Consider the following 21236-nt stretch of genomic DNA (forward strand, 5'->3'; position numbering starts at 1 on the left):
AACTTTTCAAAAGTGCTTTTGAAAAGCACTTTTCAAAATGAGAAGCTAAAATTTTTAGCTTTTCCTGTCCCAAAAACAGTTTTAGTGTTTAATTACTTTTTCACCCCTCCAATAACATAGTATTTTCCCTTTTTTTTCTTGCTACTTAATTACAAATGTGTTAAAATAATTAATTAAAAATAAAAAATATTTTTTAAAATACTAATTACAAATATTTAATAGTTATATTTAAATATTAAAAATATAGTTAATATATTCTAATTAAATTTTATAAATAATTAATATTTATTGCTTAAAAATATTTAAAATTTATATTTTATATATTAAAATATTAACAAGAAGTTATAATAATTTTTTATATTATTACTAAAATATAATAATATTAACTAATTTAAATATTATTTAAATGCATATTTGTTACTTGATAATAACATATCTAAAATAGACATTTTATTTCTCAAAAGCACTTTTTAACAGTACTGCTAAACACTTAAATTTTAAACCAAACTTTTCAAAAGTATTGCCAAATTAGCCCTTAGTTGTCATATGAATTAAATTAAATTAACTTGATAGTTAAATATTAAACAAGTTATATTGTACACAAATAGAGAACATATATATAATTAATATATGAATTTGATTCATACAAAATATTAATTGTATATATTTTATCGAATTTATTAATATAAACAACTATATTAATTAATTTCGGTCAAAATATAAAAGATATGAAAATTAATATTATTTTAAAAATAATATAATTAATATATAAATTTGATCCATACAAAATATTAATTGTATAATTTTATTGAATTTATTAATATAAATCGTTATATTAATTAATATCACTCAAAGCATAAAAGATATGAAAAATAATATTCGTTACGAAAAAATATAATTAATATATGAATTTGATTCATGCAAAATGTTAATCGTATATATTTTACTGAATTTATTAATATAAACAATTATATTAATTAATTTCGGTAAAAATATAAAATACATGAAAATTAATGTTCTTTTGAAAAGAATATAATTCTTCTTTTTTTTTCTAATTTCCATTTGTCTTCTCTATTAATAAAAAAATAACTCTGGTTAAGTTCTAGCAATTGTTTTTAATTTTCTCTAGAAAGGTCAAGAGAATGTGATTATTTATTTTTTTTACGGATGGACCACGTAGAGGCTAGGATGTTTTTGTTATGACTTGGAATTGACATCAAATCAGTAACATCCTTTTAACGTTTTTAATAAAGAAAGTATATTTTTAACCCTATTTTAACCCGATTCGTTCCTCGTACATGGATCCTTGGCTGTGGATCGTCGAAATAATTTTTCCATTGCATCATAGGTCGTACCAACATTCCCAACAGCAAATTGTGGCCTTGGTCCAAAAAAATGATAAAATTTCATCGTAACTCCTTCAAAATCTTAAAAATTATACCTTAGTATAATGATAAATTTGCACTTCAATTTCGAAAAAAATTATGATTCATCTCTAATCCCCTAAAACAGTTTTTTTTCTTCGCCCCTACTGAATAACAGAGTCAGATAATACCAAATGTCTTAAAAAACCATCAATTCTCGACAAATAACACTTCACAATTTTCCGAAAGAATCAACGGGCAACACTTCAGAAAATTATAACATTTTTAAAATCAATTCCGAACCGAACCGAACCGAACCGAGCCGAGTCCATTAGTAACTTTATTTACTTTACTGTGTAAACTGTAACATACGTGATATTTACCAAAAAAAGGTAAATAGTAATAAATAAAGTAACCAAATAAATATAAATTGTTTGAGTCTACATCTCTTCCTTTACACCTAATTCAATTAAAACTTTCCTCACAAAATTTTCGTTCTCGTTTTTTCACCTAAGCTTTATATATATATTTTTTCCTTTTTTTCTCTCCATCCAAACAAACCTTTCCGTTTTTAGTTTATTCGAGTGATGGAATCGGAAGACGATATGATTGATGACTCGGTTTCCATGGAAGATGATTTCTACAGCGGCGATTTGAGCTATTGTTACGACGACGACCCCAATGATAACGATAACGATTATTACTTCGACGATGACAATGATTACGGCTTACTTGAAGATGACGACGATGATGATCAAGATGCCATCGTTTCTCGTCGCCCTCAGGTTATCTTTTTTGATCTTCTTCTTCAATTCCAAAAAAAGAAAAGAAAAAGTGCTTTTTTTATAGCTTAGAAAGAAAGAAAGAAAAAGAGGCTCTGTTTTGAGTTCGTTTAATTTTTAGTGTTTTATTGAATTTGAAGCTACTAAATATAAATTCCATGGAATTACGGATATTTTGATTTTGAAAAATAGATAATTTAGAGAAAATAAGAGCGGAAAGGTAGAATTTTTAGTGAAATTAGTTGATAAAGTGGAGGCGGCAACGCCTGGAATTGATATTAGCAAGGAGGGGAATTTAGATAATAGGGCAAGTGGGAAAAAAGGGAAAAAAAGAAGAGGAAAATTCTTGGCAATGTTTGGAAATTTATATCCTTCTGCTGATCAGATCAGTTGTAGAATGATGGAAAAGAGTTTTATTTAGTTTTGCAAGGAATTTGGTAGTTACCATCAATAAAGAGGGATCTATTGGCTTAACATGGTTCTATATGGTGAAATAGTTCTTGGTAAGTTAGTTCTTGGTTACATCTCGATTTTGATCGAACGGTTAAATAGTTTCGAGGTTTGATTTTAGGGTTTGTGTTGTTAATGATGAAGAAAACTGAAAGTGGGCATTAATTACTTGCTCTAAATTCTTTCTAGTTGATAGTAGAATTACTAGGCTTCAAATTCGAAGTTTGGAAGACCAAAAGCATTATGCATTAAATTTGATACAAGTATTTCCAGCTCTATTACCATTATTAACTTGTTTTCATTTGCTGTTTCAGCTAAGTTATACTGTTTTGAAGGAAGCAGATATAAAACAACGACAGGAGGATGATATTTCTAAGGTTTCTACTGTTCTTTCAATATCAAGAGTTGATGCAACCATTTTGCTCCGATACTATAATTGGTAATTTGTTTGTTCTTCATTCTTCTGTTCTTTTGGTGGGAGCTGGTATATTTCTCAAATGCCGAGGTTGCATCTGTCTTTTGTTTTAAGTATTAGTTTTTGTTAGCAAGTGAGCAATTCTGCTTTTTTGGAAAGGTGGATGTGGCTGCTTTAGGTTGCTCTTAGTATTCATGTTACTCTGTTTCTATTACTAGTTTTCAGAAACTTGTTTTCCTGAACATGGTTGGCATAGCAGGAGTGTCAGTAAAGTGCATGATGAATGGTTTGCTGATGAAGGAAGAGTACGGCAATCTGTTGGATTGTTGGAGAGACCAACTGTTCAAGTGTCCAATGCTAAAGAAGTAAGCTTTACAGATCTATGGATTTCCTTATTCTTTTAGAAACTTTTTCTTTTCTAGTTGTTTATCTTTGTGAATTACCTACCTGTGACACATCTTGTTGCTTTCTGATCAGCTTACTTGTGGGATCTGTTTTGAATCTTTCCTGCGTGACAACATTACTTCAGTTGCTTGTGGTCATCCCTTTTGCCTTTCTTGCTGGCGAGGTATCTCTCATATGCTTTGTCTGATAGGTTAATTTTCTACTAATCCAAGTGATAGTTGTAACTGTTTTTCAAATTCTTTGAAATTAACAGTTCTGATGGATATTTCCTTAATAATGTACCATCATTTGGTATTGGTTATCCATGTTTTAATTTTCGTATATTGTGTTGCTAAATACTAAATTCTGCGTGCTTTGTTTTTTCGAAGTATTTTATGATTGTCTTTTATTATGCTTTTTGGCATGGAAACTTATATTGTTGTTGCTATGTTTGATTTATCATCGTAGGTTACATTTCCACGACCATTTATGATGGTCCTGGATGTTTATCACTTAGGTGTCCAGATCCATCTTGTAATGCTGCTGTTGGCAAAGATATGATCAATAAATTGGCAACTTCAGAAGAAAAAGAAAAATATTCTCGTTACCTACTTAGGTCTTATGTTGAAGACAACAGGAAGGTATGCTTTGTAGTTAAAACCCTGAGATATGCCGTTATTATACAATGGATGATTCTTTCCCCCCTTAAAGTAGGCATCTTGAGATATGCTATTATGATATAAAGAATGATTCCCCCCCCCCCCCTCTTTAATTTTAAAGTAGTCATCAGTAATATGAATTTGTGTGCATGCCAACAATGGACAATTGGGTGGATTCCTCTTGGTGCATGTATGCATGCATGCAAGTGTCCAATCTGGTTTGCCACTTGTGCCATGCATGCAATGGATAAATGAGCATGAATTGCTGGTTCCTTTAGGTTTGATGGGGTTTGTCTTTTTGCTTCTTACCATTCTTGTCCTTATTGCTTCTTTTGTTCATGCTCACTGGTAGACCAAGTGGTGTCCTGCTCCGGGGTGTGAATATGCTGTTGATTTTACCGTTGGCAGTGGAAATTTTGATGTCTCCTGCAACTGCGCATTTAGCTTTTGTTGGAATGTAAGTCCTGACTTTTATATTATAATTTGATTCCATGGGCATTACACTCTAATGGGTATCTAAGTTATGCCAAATCCTGGTCTCAGTGTACTGAAGAAGCTCATCGCCCTGTTGACTGCGAGACTGTGGCAAAGTGGATTTTGAAGAATAGTGCAGAGTCAGAAAACATGAACTGGTAAAGATATGGTTCACACCTACAAGATGAATTTTTTATTCTAGATCTATATGCATTAATCTAATTCTAGAATGAAGTGCTACAGCTGTTTTTCTAAGGTTTGACATATGCTATTCATATTGGTTATTTAGAGAAATAAAAAAAGGTTCTATACAAAACATCTTTTCTTCTTTTGTATTGAGTTCCTATATGCCCACATTTTTCCAGTCCTTTATTTTCTTAAGCAAAGGTGAAACGGGAGATGGAGGTATATAAACTAGGTTATCTTCTAGGTTCATTTTCATTTTACTAGCGATACTTTAAATAAACTTTGATGTGACTGAGTGCAACTACTTTTTAATAAATTCATTTCATTACAAAAACAGTCTTCTTAGTTTTACCCTTTTCCACATATAACCCCATTAATTTGTTTAAATAATCTCTTCTCTTGTTAGCTTGGATAGAATATGGTGGAAAATCTTGCTTTCTTGTTTACCATTTTTGTTGGATGTTATGTTCAGGATACTAGCTAACTCCAAGCCTTGCCCCAAATGCAAGCGGCCAATTGAAAAGAACCAAGGGTGTATGCACATGACATGTACACCGCCTTGTAAATTTGAGTTTTGCTGGTAAGCTTCAAATCCTTTGTTGATCCAAGACAAAAGGAACTGCTTCATATGAGACATATTTGGGGTAGTTTTTCACTCTGTCTACTAAGAGTTTATAGCGGGTAGGGTTGGAGCTAGTGGTTTTAAGGTAGGATTAAGGGCTAGGATACAGGGATCAAGCAAGGTTTGATTCAATCATAAGTCTCAAAAGTAGATTGAAATTGAGGGAAAAGATTGCTGGAAATTCTGGATGGTGTGCTGTAAATGGTAAGCCGAGAATACTTGAACAAAAAATAAGTAGGGGGAGGGAGAAAGAGAGAAGAATACAAAATGAGAGGAGAAGAAAAATTTTGGAACCAATGCATTAATAACTTGTAACCAGTTGATTAAAGATTACATTAATTTCTATTTCTGTACCTTTGTTGATTAAGAATCTACCAAAATGTGGAGATTAACAAAGAATCCAAGGCTACCCTTAAATTTTACTGGGACTACGATTCATAATGGGAATCTAGCCCTTCTTCAAAGAAAAAAAGAATCTAACCCGTAATCTAACTAACTAAAATTCCTGGTATTGGATAAAATAGGCTTAAACTTGTAGAATAATATGAAGTTCTTGAAGTAACATTAAATTATTACTGCAGGTGCATTATTTGCTGAAATTTTGATCCTGTTCCTGAAAAATAATCTACTCAAAATTCATTATAAATAACACAAAATTTCTAAGAGCATATTACAGAAAAGATTGGGAAAGAATTAAAGTCTTCATCTGCTGTATCTCTCTTTATGAAACATTAGTAATCTGCGTATGATTTCAATTTATGTAAATGCAGGTTATGCCTTGGTGCATGGGCAGAACATGGTGAGAGAACTGGTGGTTTCTATGCTTGTAATCGTTATGAAGCTGCTAAGCAAGAGGGTGTGGTATGGAGACTAATAATGTGTTATTGGTCGTTGGTTTTTTACAATCTGCTTAAGTGTTGGGCTGGTGACTCATGATTCTATTATTGCTTGCAGTATGATGAGGCTGAAAGAAGGCGAGAAATGGCAAAGAACTCCTTGGAGAAATACACCCATTATTATGAACGTTGGGCAAGCAATCAATTGGTACTTTGAAGTCTTACCCTAAACCCTCAAGAAATTTCTTCTTCTTTAGTATTTTCTTAAATAAAAACCTATAGGATTTTATCTGCTTTAAAATTGTATTACTGACTCAAAATCCTAGATGTTTCATGAGAAACATGAGCCTTTATATGCCTATGTATCTAACAATGGTGTTTGACATGCCAAGAATTTCTTAAGTTTTATATGAGCCAGCAACTTATTACATGTAAAAGATACAGCAGGTGATGAAGAGGGGAAAGTAGGGAAGAAAACAATGTGAATGCTAGGCCTTTGTTATCCTAGATACATAAGAGTCATTATCTGCTTATATTTTCACATAAAAGTGGCACACTTGAGACTTTTGCTCTTTGATGTGCCACCTTTGATATTGCACATGAATAGAAGATCCTATCTTCTGCTTCATTTGGAGTAACTAGTAACTATATTCTATTGGCAGCTTGGCAAGTATATGTAGAGAAAGTTGATAGCTTTAGTAGAAAACAATGAGTTGGCATTTTTTTGAAATATCATTTAGGATGTTATATAATTCTATGTTTGGTTTATCTTAGCTTTCTCTTTTGTTTCCTTTTCCTGATTATTGTGGGTGAAATATTGAATTTTGCTGTCAACAAATTTGCATAACCTGAAAATTCCTATTTGCAGTCAAGACAGAAGGCTCTTGCAGATTTACATCAAATGCAAACCGTGCATGTAAGTTCTTACCACCTCTCTTTTTAATTTTTAGATGTGCATCTTGGTATCCTTCTTTAATTCTTTCTTTAACAGTATTATTTTGCTGTGGTTCTATACCTTCATCATTGTGGCTCAGTTAGCTGGTTCAATTGTCAAGTAAACTTGCTTCTGATGTTTTTTTCTTTGAGTGAAGTTTAAAAACTAATTTTCAACAAAAGCAGCACTTAAAAATGATATTTTGGAGTTTTCACTATAGAATGAAAAACTTTACTTTTTTCTGGAGTTTAGCTTATGCTCTCAAATTATTGTTGTTTGAAATAGTTCCTTGAAGGAATTGTGTTGTAATAACACTTATTGGCTTACTGCTATGTTTTTTGGGGAGGGTGGAAAAGAGGAGTAATATTACAGTTGAGATTTGTAACAACGTGTGCTATTATTTTACTTCAATTGTTAGATTAAAAGTTTTTCTTCCGATTCTTTCCTTCCAAATGAACTATTAGAATCATCTATAACAATGATGATGCTCCTACGAATTATTTGAAGCATCTTTCCAGATGGTTGGTTGTGCTTGGAAGTTCTGCAGCGGGGGTTCAATTTGTTTGAAATCAGCTTTAAGATGGTTCCATATTGTCATCAAAACTGATATGACCTCATAGCTACATCAGTACCATCTGACATAGCTTTTTGTTGTCTTCTTTTAATATGTATTAATTTCTGAGAAAATTTCTTTAATTTTATCAGCTTGAGAAGCTTAGTGACTTGCAATGCACTCCCGAGTCTCAACTTAAGTTTATAACAGAAGCATGGCTTCAGGTAAATGATAGTCATTCAAGCATCATCTGCTATCCTTTTCTCAGAAAAATAGGCAATTCACGTTTTGTGATGTGTCAAATGTTGCAGATAGTTGAATGTAGACGAGTTCTCAAATGGACTTATGCATATGGATATTACCTTCCAGAGCATGAGCATGCTAAGAGACAGTTTTTTGAGTACCTTCAAGGTATATGCAGATTTCAAAAGAATTCTTGGACGAAATACATATGTTCAGAAATTTATTTTTTTAAATGGATTGTTATACTATGACCTATATTGCATTTTGTTTAGGGGAGGCGGAGTCAGGCTTGGAAAGGCTTCATCAGTGTGCTGAGAAGGAATTAAATAAATTTGTTACCGGTGATGGCCCATCAAAGGAGTTTGATGACTTTCGTGCAAAGTTAGCTGGGCTAACTAGGTATGTTTATGTTTACTTGTGAACCACTGACTTGGTGTTTGTATTGAACAAAATTGTTGGGCAATTTTGCTACTATTCATTTTTTTTGAGCACTTGTGTGGCTGTGTCACACATTTAGACATCAGTATGAGGATATGACCCTTCAAGAATATTCCAAATACACGGAAAAATAAAAAAAAAAAAATTTAACAGTCCTGCATGCATACCAGTATTCGGCATTCACACCCGTATCCAGCTATCCAAGTAACATAGTTCTTGGTTAATCTGGGTCTCTATTTTTCCAATCTTGAATCAGTAGGGAATAAAAATGAAACCTATCTTGTTTACATTCGGAGGGGCTCATGAATTATTCATTATTTATTTTCTCTCTTGCTTTTGAATTTTTACACTTGTTTGTCTGTCTTACTCCATTTGTTTATCTTCTTTGCACTACTCTCGACATTGAGCTTTTTTCTTGTACATTTAACCACGTTTAGTCAAATTGTTCCTCGAGTAACTGGATCTGGAATGATTGTGAACGTGTTTTCTGATTCAAATTCTGCTGCATTTCTCTTTTACAGTGTGACAAAAAATTACTTTGAGAATTTGGTTAGAGCACTTGAGAATGGCCTGGCAGATGTCGATTCCCAGGCTGCAGCTGCCTGCAGTAAGACAACGAGCTCGAAAAATACGGGTGGGACTAGCAAGACAAGAGGGGGCAGGGGAAAAGGGAGTTCTAAATCTGGTGGTTCCGGCAGAAATGTAGATGATACAAGTAATTAGTCTTGTAACCCTGCTCTCCCTTCTAGTTTCCACATTCCATAAATTGTTGGTGTGCGAAAAATACAAGTCTATTTGTCGGTGGAGCCTACTGTATAACGCAAGTGTGCTCTTTTGATGTATATATCGATATCTATATCTATATCTATATCTATATAATATATGTACACATACATATACACGACATATTACCATATATATAACCTGCCAACTTGCTTTTCTTCTTGACTTATGGTATTATGTTCCATGGTTTATCAGCTTTGAATGCAAACATATATGTTAGTATATATATATATATGAAAAATAATACATTTACCTTGTTTCTTGTACAATTTGTAGTATTAAGATTCACTTTAGAGCTCATGGTAGGACAAATTTTAGAATAAAAATAAAGCTGAAACATATGATCAGTTAAAAGAATCGGGGGTTCAAACAATAATTTACAGATGAAGAAATCAATTGAAAATTTTGGAAATTTGGGGCCTAGATCTGTCATTTTAGTTGGCCAGACTGTCTTAATATTTTGATACTCACTGCATTTATCAATGCTCTAGAATATTGGCGAGAAGCCATTTTCCAGTCCATGCCTGTTAGCATCATTGCCTTGAACTCTTGGTAACTGATTCGACCATCCTACAAAAAATTGGAAAGAGCCAATTCAACCAAATATCTTAAAGTCATAAAACAATCAAACATTGTATGAATCTTAGGACTCATGTTTAGCTTAGTGGGTTTGGAAAATTGAGCTTAAGTTGGAATCTTTAGGCATTCAAAGTTAGTTGTTTTTAAAACTCAGGTGTAATCAGGTTTTTAGTTGGTTCAACATCTATTATTGGGGGTGTAACTAAGTTAAGCTAACTCGAGGCTAGATTCATCTTGCTCATTTTGTAAAAGGTGAACTAATTCTCATATTCGATTCCAAACTTGGTTATCTATGCTCAAGTTAAAGAATTAAGACACTTAATTTTGGCTTTTATTTAATATCACGACTTTGACAATGATTAAATCAAATTAGAGTTTTGTTTTTTTTGCCAAGTTCAACCTAAAGTAGTTTGAGAGCATAATATCTTACTTTTTCCTCCATTTTTTAATAATATTCTTTGCATAGAAAAAGTTGAGTTGAAAAGGAGAACCTTATCCTTGTCAACATCTTGCATGATATCCTTAATGAGCTGTTCATTGTTGGGACCAGGGTCATCTTGCATTAAAGTTTCTTTCAATTCTTCAAATTCGATATAACCACTTTGGTTCTTGTCAAAGTGATTGAAAGCTTGTGCTAGATGCTCGTCGTTCCCTATCCTTTTCAAATGAACCACCATTATCACAAATTCCTCACAGCTCAGTGTCCCATTCCCATCGATGTCTGCCTTTTTCCACAGAAAACTCGAGTTTCAGTTGATATTCTTTTACTATTGATTATGTCCGCAACTGTAATAATAATTAAAAAAAAAGCAACTTACTGCTTCCATTAACATCCGGACAGCGGGATCACCAACAGAGTGACCCATTTTCTGAAGTCCGTCTCTTAATTCCTCGAACGACAAGTATCCATTCTCGTCGGTGTCCATCATGTTGAACATTTCGATAATCACATCGATTTGTTCGTTCGGCAAGTTGTCGGCAACCACCTGGAAGAGTAGTACAAAATGAACGTTTTGTTAGCGCTTTTGGATATTACCGATTCAAACACTTAGGGAAGGTGTTATTTTGAGAGGCTTACCCTTAGAACTTTCTTCTTGAACTTGCCCATTAGTGAGAACTGCTTAATCCTTGCTCCCACATTTTCTCCTAGATTGAAGTTTGGAGCATTTTGCAAGTTTTGTATCCATGGATGTTCTTCATAAAACAAATAAAGGAATCATGTTAGCTACTCGGATTTCAAGTATGAGTGTCGGATATGGGTAAATTTGTTAGTTTTAATCTGAATTTGATTTGATCATAAAAATAAACAATTGAACTCAAATGGACTCGAATTCCACTTATCTTGAATTCAAAACTAATCCGAACCTAAAATAATCTTAACATGAAACAACCCTAACCCAAAATGACTTGAACTAGTGACTCATAAAAACATGAACTCGAAATTATCCAAACACATAATGGTCCGAAATAAAAATCATGATCCTTAAATCCAAATGTCTTGAACCCCCAAAAGCCAAACTTACTCATGACCAAATAGATGTTAGACACAAGTGTCGGTTACGACCTACTTCAAGAAAAATAAAGAATCGAAACAAAATAGGGTTCAGATGTACTGAAACTTGTTCATTTCAACTCTTACAATGAAGTGTATCACATTGCACTAAAGAATAAACAACGGTTCACCTTTGAATCATAGTAAAAATAATGACCATGATATTAGATTATCCTCGCATGCAATAAAGAATAAACGTACCAAGCACCTCTTGAAGGGATATGCGAGTGTAGGGATTAGGATCAAGCATGCTTCTAACAAGGTCCTTTACTTCAGCTGAAACTTTAGGCCATGGATCCCTTTCAAAATCTATCACCCCTCTTATTATTGCACGGGCAATTCCTTCTTCAGTATCTGCACCAATTCAATTTATTGTTTTTTCAATACGCATACATCTATTTATATCGAGCGAAGGCCGATTCTATTAGGAGAATAAGTGTTGTCCGTCGAAAGTTGATGGATTTTTCAATGGGTCGGTATTATTTTCAGGGTTGTAGATTTTTATTGACGGAATCGACTTTCCGTCACTAATATTAACAAAAAAAAGGAAATAGAAATACCAGCCCAAAAGGGAGGAACGCCACAGAGGAGGATATAAAGGATGACACCAGTGCTCCAAATATCAATTTCTTTCCCATAATTTCGCCTTAGAACCTCTGGAGCCATGTAATATGGACTTCCCACTATGTCACTGAAACGTTCACCTGCCATCCATTGCCATATCAATTATCTTAATATTAAATTTTTTTTTATGAAAGGTCAATGTCTTTCCCGATTTAAATTGAAATTGAAATCGATGTGAATTGAATATTTTCTTATAATTTTTACAATAATACTGATTAACTAAGTCTTTTCTTAGACTCGAAGTTTTACTTAGTCGAACTTAACAAATAGATTCACATTTCATGAGTTTAGATTCAGAAAAACTTGAATCTCAACATATATAACCGATTTCTTGAAAAAATAAACTTTTCTTTTTTGAAGGGTTAGAATTGAAATTTAAAATTTAAGGGATCAAATGAAATTTTATCTATTAAATTCACTTAAAATTTTGAACCTTATAGAATATTTTTTTTCCATTCTGGAGAGCCAAAGTCCTTGTCTACCCCTTTAGCGCTAACATATGTAGGAGTTCGATATGTAATTAATACAAGTGTAAATTAAAAAAAATCATACAAGTTCGTACCCTCACAATAGACATGTTTAAAGGTCGGAAAGAACAATCTTAACCTGTATTGAATTGGGTTTGAATAAGAATTTTCAACAAGGTTAACTTGAATTTCCATTTATGGATAAACATATATTTTTAAATTTAAATAATAAAGCATAGATCGTAAATAAATCTATCTATATATATATAACACATAAATATCGAAGACAAATAAAAAAATTTACCAGGTTCATAGAAAATGGAGAGACCAAAATCAATTACTTTAATTGGTGCAGTCTCGCTTTCATCAGCCAGCAAGAAATTCTCTGGTTTTAAATCCCTATGTATAACTCCATGTTCATGGCACACCTGCCACAATTTATTATCACTAATTTTTTAAATTTATATTAATTAATCTATTTTATTATTACATGTCCTTCAAATTAATTAATTTCCACATTGGAACATAATTAAAAAAGATTAGTTTATAATTTTAAAAACTCAGGCCAAAATTTTGCATATTTCTTTTGATTTTCATATAAATTTACTATTCTCTTAATCAATCTGGGCAACGAGTATGATTAGAATTTATTAAAATATTAAAAAAATAATAAAAAAATGTAAAATTATACAAATTGATACTTCCTCTGTATGTAATGAAAAATGTTGGTATTTTTAATTATATCTATAATATCTGATTAATTTATTTTTAAATATCAACAATAAAAGAAAAAAGAGTTAGCGACGAAACAAAAGATTTGGTGACGGAGAAAATGATTTAGTGACGAATGATATTACCTTAACAATCTCCAAAATAGTTTTAATAACTTTAGCAGCTGCTCGCTCCGTATAATGACCTTTAGCGACGATTCTATCAAAAAGTTCACCTCCACGGCAAAGCTCCATTACAAGATAAACAGCTTCATCATCTTCAAAAGCATCCTTATAACTCACCAAATTCGGATGCTTAGGCAAAAGCCTTAAGATCTCGACTTCTCTTTGTACGTCTTCGATGTCAATATCCGTCTTTAGCTTCGCCTTCGATATCTTCTTGCACGCATAGGCTTCCCCAGTTTCAAGCTCAAAGCATTGATAAGTTATCCCAAACTCACCCCTCCCCAATTCATTCCCGATCTCGTATTTATGCAAGATGTTCTCTTCTAATGGATTTTTCAGAACCTTGTTGTTACTCGTCCGCAAGCTCTTCGATTTCCGTGAACATTTCGAGTTGAAATATGGTCGACTAGATTTTGATTTTGGGTAGTCACCTTTTCTTACTCCTATAAGTTTCGACGGTCTAGCGACGCAACTTCCCATGGGATGGAAAAGATTATTATTATTATTATTATTATGATAATTATAATGAAAATTGAGTGGATTAGGGTTGATTTTTTAATGATGTTTTAGGTTATAAAATATCCCATAGGAAACAAGGAGAAAGATTTTTTTTTTGTTTGGATGGAAAGAAAATGTAAACCCTAGCAAAGAAACTGAGGGAGAGAAAAAAAGAGAGACCAAATTTGGTTTATTTTGAATTATATTTTAGAAGAAAATTGAGTTAATTGGTTTTTGTTAGATTTGTCTCCTCATTTTCTTAAGACAGTTTAAATACAGATTCTATTTATCATTAATTACACTTAATTTTTGAGATTTTAATGCTTTATTACTAGAACCTCTAAAATCTAGGATTTTTCCCTTTTTGTAATATATATTTTTATTAATGGTGCCAATCTAAATTAATATTTAAGTATTTTTTTGAATAATCTCATTATAAATTTGTATCATATATATCTGCTCTTTTTGGGAGCATGCCTAGAGTTATCCATAACCCATAAATAAGAGGATAATATGCTACAGTGTATTTGAACCCACGTCCTCCTGCATTAGCGATAATGCCCATGTCAATTGAGCTATAAATGATAATTAAGGTTTTATTAAAAAGATAAAAAAAATCATATACAATTTTTTATCCTTTCAAAAAAAGATGTATTTTAACCAAAGGGTAAGAAAATTAACTCTAATTAAATGTGAATAAATAACACATAAGCACAATTTTTTGAAGGTTAAAAATAATAAATAACATATAAGTATAATTAACTCTACTTGAATACTAATGGTTCTGTAATGTTTGATGATGACTCTGCTTCACTAAGAGGAAGTGTGTGAGACCAAGTTGGGAATTGGATCTTTGGCTTTAACAAATTCTTAGGGAGTTATTCAGTGTTCGATGTTTAATTGTGGGGCATCTTAGATGGTTTAGACATCTTGATTGACTGAGGCTACTGGTTAAGACGAATAGTCTTGACACTACAAGAAAACAGACTTTTAGCCCTTTTTTTGCCTTTAGCGGCGCTTTTCCAAGCGCCGCAAAAAATGTCGCTATATGCAAAGCCGCAAAAATTAGTGGCGTTTTTTTAAAAAAAACGCCACTAAAAACCAGGACCTTTAGCGGCATTTTTCTTAGACTCGCCGCTAAAGACCATGACTTTTAGTGGCACTTTTTTCACAAACGCCGCTATAGAACAGACCGTTAGCGACGCTTTTCACATAAACGCCACTAAAAAATATAACCTTTAAACAATATATTTTAATTAAACAATATTTATTTTCTATGATTAATATTATATTATGTTTTATTTTTGAAATTTAAACTTTAAACTATATACTTTTAAGGATAAATAAAAAAATATTAATTAAATTAAATTTTCTATTAAAATTTTAACTTTAAAACTAAATATAAAAATTAATGAATTTAAATATTATGTTTAAATAAATGGGCATTCTACCTCACAGCTCATCTAATCTATATTAACTCAGCCAATTATAAAAGAAGCTACAAAACTCGTAATAATTAACCATCATGGTTAAAGAAGCTAGTACACAAACCCTGTTTTCATAACACAAAATTCAAGTTCCGACTAAGATGAATGACCAAGGAATGCAACATTAAATAACGTTCCACTTGAAGAAGTGCTAAGCCTTGGCTTTTCCAGCTTGAAGGGATTGAATCCTTGCCGCACCTTCAATATCTAAAGGATGCAAAACCAAATGATCAGATTCATTGTCACTTTGGCAGATAAATCTAGTTACAATCTATTATCCACACCGAGGTGCCTAGATTCTAGACTCTAAAGTTTGATATTAAGAGGACACAAACATTTCCCGGTGGTTTTACAATATAATTCAACACAATTTGATTTCATATCTAGAGCACATTAATAGAAACTCATACTGATGGTTGTTATTCCAGTTTAAGAGATACAAACTTCCATAAAACCCAAAAACCATACGGATTCATGTAAAAAGCATATGATAAATGCTAATAGTATTAGTTAAAATATTGCATGATGTCTGCTAATGAAAAAAAGGATATCCTTAACATCATTTTAAAGATCAGCCAGCATGCAATAGAGCACATAATTAAAAAATTTTAACTAGAGGGGCAAATTTAAAGGTAAGCAGGGACTTGACTCTTCAAAAATGAAACCAAATTTGATGTCTTCAAATAAAGAACTAAACATTGCATTCACGATTTTGCAGTCTAACAAACATAGACAAAGACAACGAAATTAAAAAATTAACAAGCTGAAGTAAGTACTTAATTATCAACTAGTAATCTTACTTTAACAATTTCAGCTTGTGTAAGAGCACCTTTTATGTCTTGTTTGTTTGCTAGTATCAACAAGGATGCTCCTGATAACCTCTGCAACACAAAGAAAGCATAAGCCACAGTTTACATTGCACGGCATTAGCTTGCAAGGTTTCGTTTTCTAATATTTATTGCAGCAACCTAAAACTGTTATAGTAAGATGGATAGCTTCACTGTAATGAATATAAGACGTGCATTTGATGGGGAAAAAAACAAGTCAAATTAACATCTTACCTCTTCCTTTAGAAGATTATCCAGTTCCATTTTGCAATCATCTAATCTTCTAAGATCTGAGCTATCAACAACCCAAACCAAACCATCTGTTTGCTCAAAATAGTTCCTCCAATATGATCTTATAGTTCTTTGACCACCTACATCCCATATATTCAGAGTATATCTGCCGAAACCCAAAATCAAATCTAATTCAACATTACAAATCATAAATATAATGAAGAAAACTACAAAAAGAAACAACCCAAAAATTTTTATTTTCAAACACTTGGTGAGCTCAGGTAGTTAATGATTAGAAATTGTTAAAAAATGCGAAAGTTTTACTTCTGGTATGTGATGGTTTTGATGTTGAAGCCAAGAGTAGGACTAATTACGCTTGCATCCTCTCCGTTAATCTTCAAAACAATTGTGGTCTTCCCTGAATTATCAAGCCCACTGCGCCAACAATTCGGTATAATTATGAATACAAATTATCGAATGAACAAAAAGAAGAAAAAAATTGAAGGGAGAGAAAAATGTGAAACTTACACCATAAGGATTCGCATTTCCTTTTCTTTTCTCTTGATTTTCATGAAATATTATGCTTAATTTAATATAATTATATATGAAATATAAATTAATTAATATAAATTGTTAAAATTAATGATACATAAAATATTACAAAATTATAAATATAATGATAAATACCAAACGGCATATTAATCCCAAACTTTGTTGAGGGCAAGTCAATCTTGGACCTTCAAACGGTGGATGAATTGAGCTTAGGGTGTTTATACCTAATTTTATTTTCGGAGTTGGCTATAATAAGTATGATGAACTTGAAATTAGATCTAACATCATAGTACAAAACTGACTTTTCCATAAATACAGAAAGAAAGGCTACTAATTTGATCCAAACACAAGATTTACAATCTCACATTCTCTAAACACACAGTTTATCCTAATTAACCAAGCAGGCACATACTATTATAGCATCACAGCAAAAATAGAGAAACCTTAACCTATGTAGGTTGGCACTGTTTAAGGTGAGATAAATATAAAAACACATATATAGATATATGATGCTTAAGTTATGCTTATGCAATCCCTGACATATTTTACAGATAGCATGCGTTTTCACCAACCAAAACCATATTCCACTGCCAGGAAATGGATCCACAGATCAATACTGGATCATCACCATATTCTAGTAACTATATTTATATTTTTACAAGCAGCATATCATAACTCAATATGATAGAAGATGCAAATAATGAGTGTTCAAGGACAAATGGAAGTACTATAATGGGATGAATGATGAATAAAAACAACTGCAGTCTGCAAGTAAAAAAGGGCTCATGCTCAAAAAGTATCATGCAATGCTTGTTCACAATAATACAAACATGTTATTTTTGGGCCAGTTAAATTCAATAGAGAGGCCAATTATTATATATGTTTGAATTCAAATGCAACTAAATAAGGATGAAAAATTATTGTTAAGGACATTAAGCTAAAATTAGCATATAATAAAATTTTTAAGTTATATCATTTTTTAAAAATTATTAAAAATATGTTACTTTATAATTTTTAATTAAGTAATAATGTGTAATATGAATTTTTATTAGTGATGTAATTATTTATTTACATAATATTTTTCATTGATCCAAGTCCATTAGACTATTATTTTACAAGTATTTTTTTAATAATATTTAACATACAAAATATTAAGAATATCTAGCATATTTAAATAACATATATTAGGTATAAAAAATATTTTATGATATAATAGGTTAGAAAGAAATGGATAAAAGAGAGTACATTTGATAAGAATAAACACTAGTTGCTGCAACAGGTGCTTAACCCTCCAGTGAAAATATTGCCGTCAGTTGGGAAATCTCACCTCAATGGAGGAGATCCAAGATTTGGGCATCACTTCAGCTTACTCCAATTTTTGCACTACAAATTCAAACGCCCTGGCCCCTGTTACATCCAAAGGGGGACTATTTTTTTTTTCAATTTTAGGTTTTGTTGAGAAAATTTAAGTGCTTCTGACCCTCTTTTATAAAATTGGGCTTCTTGACTTTCTGTAATTTGCAGGATTTCTCAAACTCATAATTTCTCTATGAAAAAAGTGCGTATCAAACAAGCTTAATCAAGTCACTGTCAATTTTTCCGCACTTCGACTTACATTATTTTAATTTATTTTTTATAAAAATATTTTAAAAACTAAAATTTCAAAGTTCTGAAAACATATTTTTACACCGAAAAAATAAATTTATAAAATCAACGTGAAACAAATTTGACCACTAAAAGACATAATATGACAACTTGGACATAGAAAGCTTCTACTCAAAACTTCTCACTCTGCTCGGCTCGATTTCAGTCCTAACTCACCCAATCCAATATTTTTCATCACAGGGTGAAACATGTGGAATTTTTTAAAAAATGGGGCCTAGACAGATTTTGTAAAGCCTGTTCCAACCAGTCTTGGATCATTCGATAAGATGAAACAATACAAAAAGGAGGAAAAGGGTTACAGACAACATTGATTCACAGACCAAAATCATGCAGCTCAGTTACAAACACCCCATAAAAAAAAGCAATAAGGGATTGGAAAAAGGAAATGACCTTTAAACTGATCTTTACTAACAATGAATTTGTTCCTGGTGAAAAAGAAAGCCTTATCTGCAAAGGAAACACTTCTTGTGATTGACCCTCAGCAACACAATAGTACCTCTCATTTTCCTCTGACGTTTTGGAGTCATTATGCCTATAAAAGACGAGCACACGAATACTCAAAAAGGATTGTAGAATCAACATCTCCTTAGAAAACAAAAGGTAAGTACTATAAGTTGTCACTAAACCATATTCCCCATCATAACACATTCAAGAAAATGCTTTCCATGAAACAAAGGCAGCCATACTAAGACATTCATAGAAAATGGTCAAAACTATTTCAGCTAGATAAGATTTTAGTTTATTTCAAAACCTATACTACATCAAACGGAGGGAGGGTGTAGTACGGAAGTATTAGACTAAATAAATATAAAAAAAGCTGAAACATAAATCTCTCTATTACAGTCTAGCAAATTTCCTAGCAGGAGCATTCCAGTAAGTCTTACTAGACTAGATAATGAAACAGTAAAAGCATTGTGAAACAAACTTGCCTCACCATTTAAGAGTACGCAGCCACAATGCTTCCTTAACCAAGGCATATTCACGGCTTGAAACCCCTTCGTCCATCTTAACCCTAGTCCCTTAACTCTCTTCCTTCCTCAAGTCCAGTACAATTTCAGAATCGGCATTGTCATAGTTGGATAACACATTGTACAAAATGCCTACTATTTCATCAGCAACGCTTCTTTGAGCCTCTTTCCACCATCTGAAATTAAAAGGAATTTATAATTGCAAAAAAAATATATATACAAATAAGGGGGGCAAAAACCCTATGAATCGGATTTTTTATAGCAAGCAAGTGAAAAACAGAACCATGCAACTGATTAAAACTTAATTCAAGATAAAAATAATAACAATAATAAGCTATCAAATCATTCCAGCAAAGAAGATAAGAAAAAGGATAATTTCTTTATTCCAACATTTTTCTAAACCCAAAATCCAGTTCACATTGTGTCTCTTGTTCTTCCGGCCGCCAACCAGAAGAGGTAAAAAACAAAATTAAAGACGCACCTATACGGAGCTAGGTAGAGTTTCTGGCGATTAGCCTCCTCCTCATCGGTTTCATCATAATCGTCGTGATCGAGGCGTGAGGAGAGAGGGCGCTTTCAAGCGTAAGGGTTGTAATCGAGGTCGAAGAGGTGATCGTCGTCCTCGGAGGAGATTTCATAACAGCTTCAACATACAACTTAGACGCAATGTTTGCACCTTTTTCCATCAAATCCCCCATTTTTTAACTTTCTCAGCATTATCATCAACACCACTGAGTTCAGCTTTTGCCTCACGTTCCATTTCTTCCTCGAATCGCCTGAACTCATCCACGGCGGTTCCCATGACTGAGTCAAAATAATCCTCTGCTTGTTGTATGACCAAATTTAGGGGGAAATTAGAGGTTTCAGGGGGAAAATTTGGGGATAAAAGGGCGCCACTTTTTTTATTGCATTTTTTTGTGGCGATTTTATAAAAAAACGCTGCTATTGCATATTTTTTGCAGCGTTTTTCATAAAACGCCACTAATCTCTATTTTATATTTTATTTTTATTTTTGTATGTCATTTTTATTTGTTATCAATGTTGTTATTTATTTGTTAATGTTTTTTTAAATCTAATATTTAAATATATCAAATGGTTTAGATTAAATATTTTTTAAAATAAAAGTATTAATTAGTTGTATAAAATTTTATCATTTAACAAATATCAAGTAGACCTTAAATCCTAAATCATTTAATATATATAAAGTTTATCTATTATCTCTTAAATAATTTAAACTATAATCATAATTTTAAGATATTAAAATTAAAATTATCTCTTTTACAATCATATAATAAATTATTTAATATATAAATTAAAAACACTAATTAATCTAAACCCTTAATCCCTAAACTCTAAACTCTAAACTCTAAAATCCTAAAATATAAACCATTAACCCTGAACCCATAACCCATAACCCTTAACCCTTAAACTTTAAACCCCAACCCTTAAACCATAATACATGAACCTTAAAATAGTAACTCATAAACCTTAAACCCTTAATCATATACCCTAAATCGTAAACCCTAAACTATAATGATTAATTGATTCAATATTTTTAAATTAATATTATCTTTTTTTACAATTATATAAGAAAATATTTATCATATAAATTAAAAACATTAATTAATTAAACCCTAAATCCCAAAGTATAAACTCTTAATCCTAGACCCCTAACCCTTAAATCATAATCCCTAAGCCCATAATCTATAAAACTTAAAATAGTAACCCGTAAACCTTAAACCCTTAACCATATGCCCTAAATCATAA

General features: G+C 31.9%; 3 protein-coding genes across 7 annotated transcripts; 1 reads left to right on the forward strand and 2 right to left on the reverse strand.

Moving 5' to 3' along the window:
* The first annotated feature begins 1820 nt into the window (after positions 1–1820).
* LOC107927453 (probable E3 ubiquitin-protein ligase ARI7) lies at positions 1821–9288 on the forward strand. Its single transcript, XM_016858506.2, has 15 exons — positions 1821–2149; positions 2911–3035; positions 3271–3376; positions 3489–3579; positions 3864–4036; positions 4407–4511; positions 4598–4686; positions 5187–5294; positions 6107–6197; positions 6291–6380; positions 7041–7088; positions 7812–7883; positions 7971–8070; positions 8175–8301; positions 8862–9288. Exons 1-15 carry the CDS (start codon positions 1952–1954, stop codon positions 9061–9063), a joined length of 1725 nt encoding a protein of 574 aa, XP_016713995.2. The 5' UTR covers positions 1821–1951; the 3' UTR covers positions 9064–9288.
* A 39-nt stretch (positions 9289–9327) lies between these two features.
* LOC107927387 (calcium-dependent protein kinase 24) lies at positions 9328–13830 on the reverse strand. The gene is made up of 8 exons (XM_016858437.2): positions 13203–13830; positions 12650–12773; positions 11815–11958; positions 11456–11608; positions 10781–10896; positions 10521–10688; positions 10194–10427; positions 9328–9693 (listed from the first exon to the last, which is right to left on the reverse strand). The coding sequence occupies exons 1-8, from the start codon at positions 13719–13721 to the stop codon at positions 9553–9555; spliced, it is 1599 nt and encodes a 532-aa protein (XP_016713926.2). The 5' UTR covers positions 13722–13830; the 3' UTR covers positions 9328–9552.
* A 1311-nt stretch (positions 13831–15141) lies between these two features.
* On the reverse strand, positions 15142–20427 carry LOC121214490 (ADP-ribosylation factor-like protein 2). Of its 5 annotated transcripts, XM_041088214.1 has the most exons (8): positions 19951–20427; positions 19436–19645; positions 16972–19033; positions 16813–16867; positions 16609–16719; positions 16288–16450; positions 16027–16107; positions 15142–15433 (listed from the first exon to the last, which is right to left on the reverse strand). In XM_041088214.1, the coding sequence occupies exons 4-8, from the start codon at positions 16854–16856 to the stop codon at positions 15323–15325; spliced, it is 510 nt and encodes a 169-aa protein (XP_040944148.1). In that variant the 5' UTR covers positions 16857–16867; positions 16972–19033; positions 19436–19645; positions 19951–20427; the 3' UTR covers positions 15142–15322. The 5 variants fall into 5 exon arrangements, 2 of the variants coding, with proteins under 2 accessions (XP_040944148.1, XP_040944152.1); XR_005910104.1 differs by lacking the exon at positions 16813–16867 and having other exon boundaries at positions 18892–19033; XR_005910105.1 differs by lacking the exon at positions 16813–16867 and having other exon boundaries at positions 18164–19033.
* Between the last annotated feature and the right edge of the window lie 809 nt (positions 20428–21236).

This window comes from Gossypium hirsutum, chromosome A02 (assembly GCF_007990345.1).
Source record: "Gossypium hirsutum isolate 1008001.06 chromosome A02, Gossypium_hirsutum_v2.1, whole genome shotgun sequence".
Lineage (NCBI taxonomy): Eukaryota > Viridiplantae > Streptophyta > Magnoliopsida > Malvales > Malvaceae > Gossypium > Gossypium hirsutum.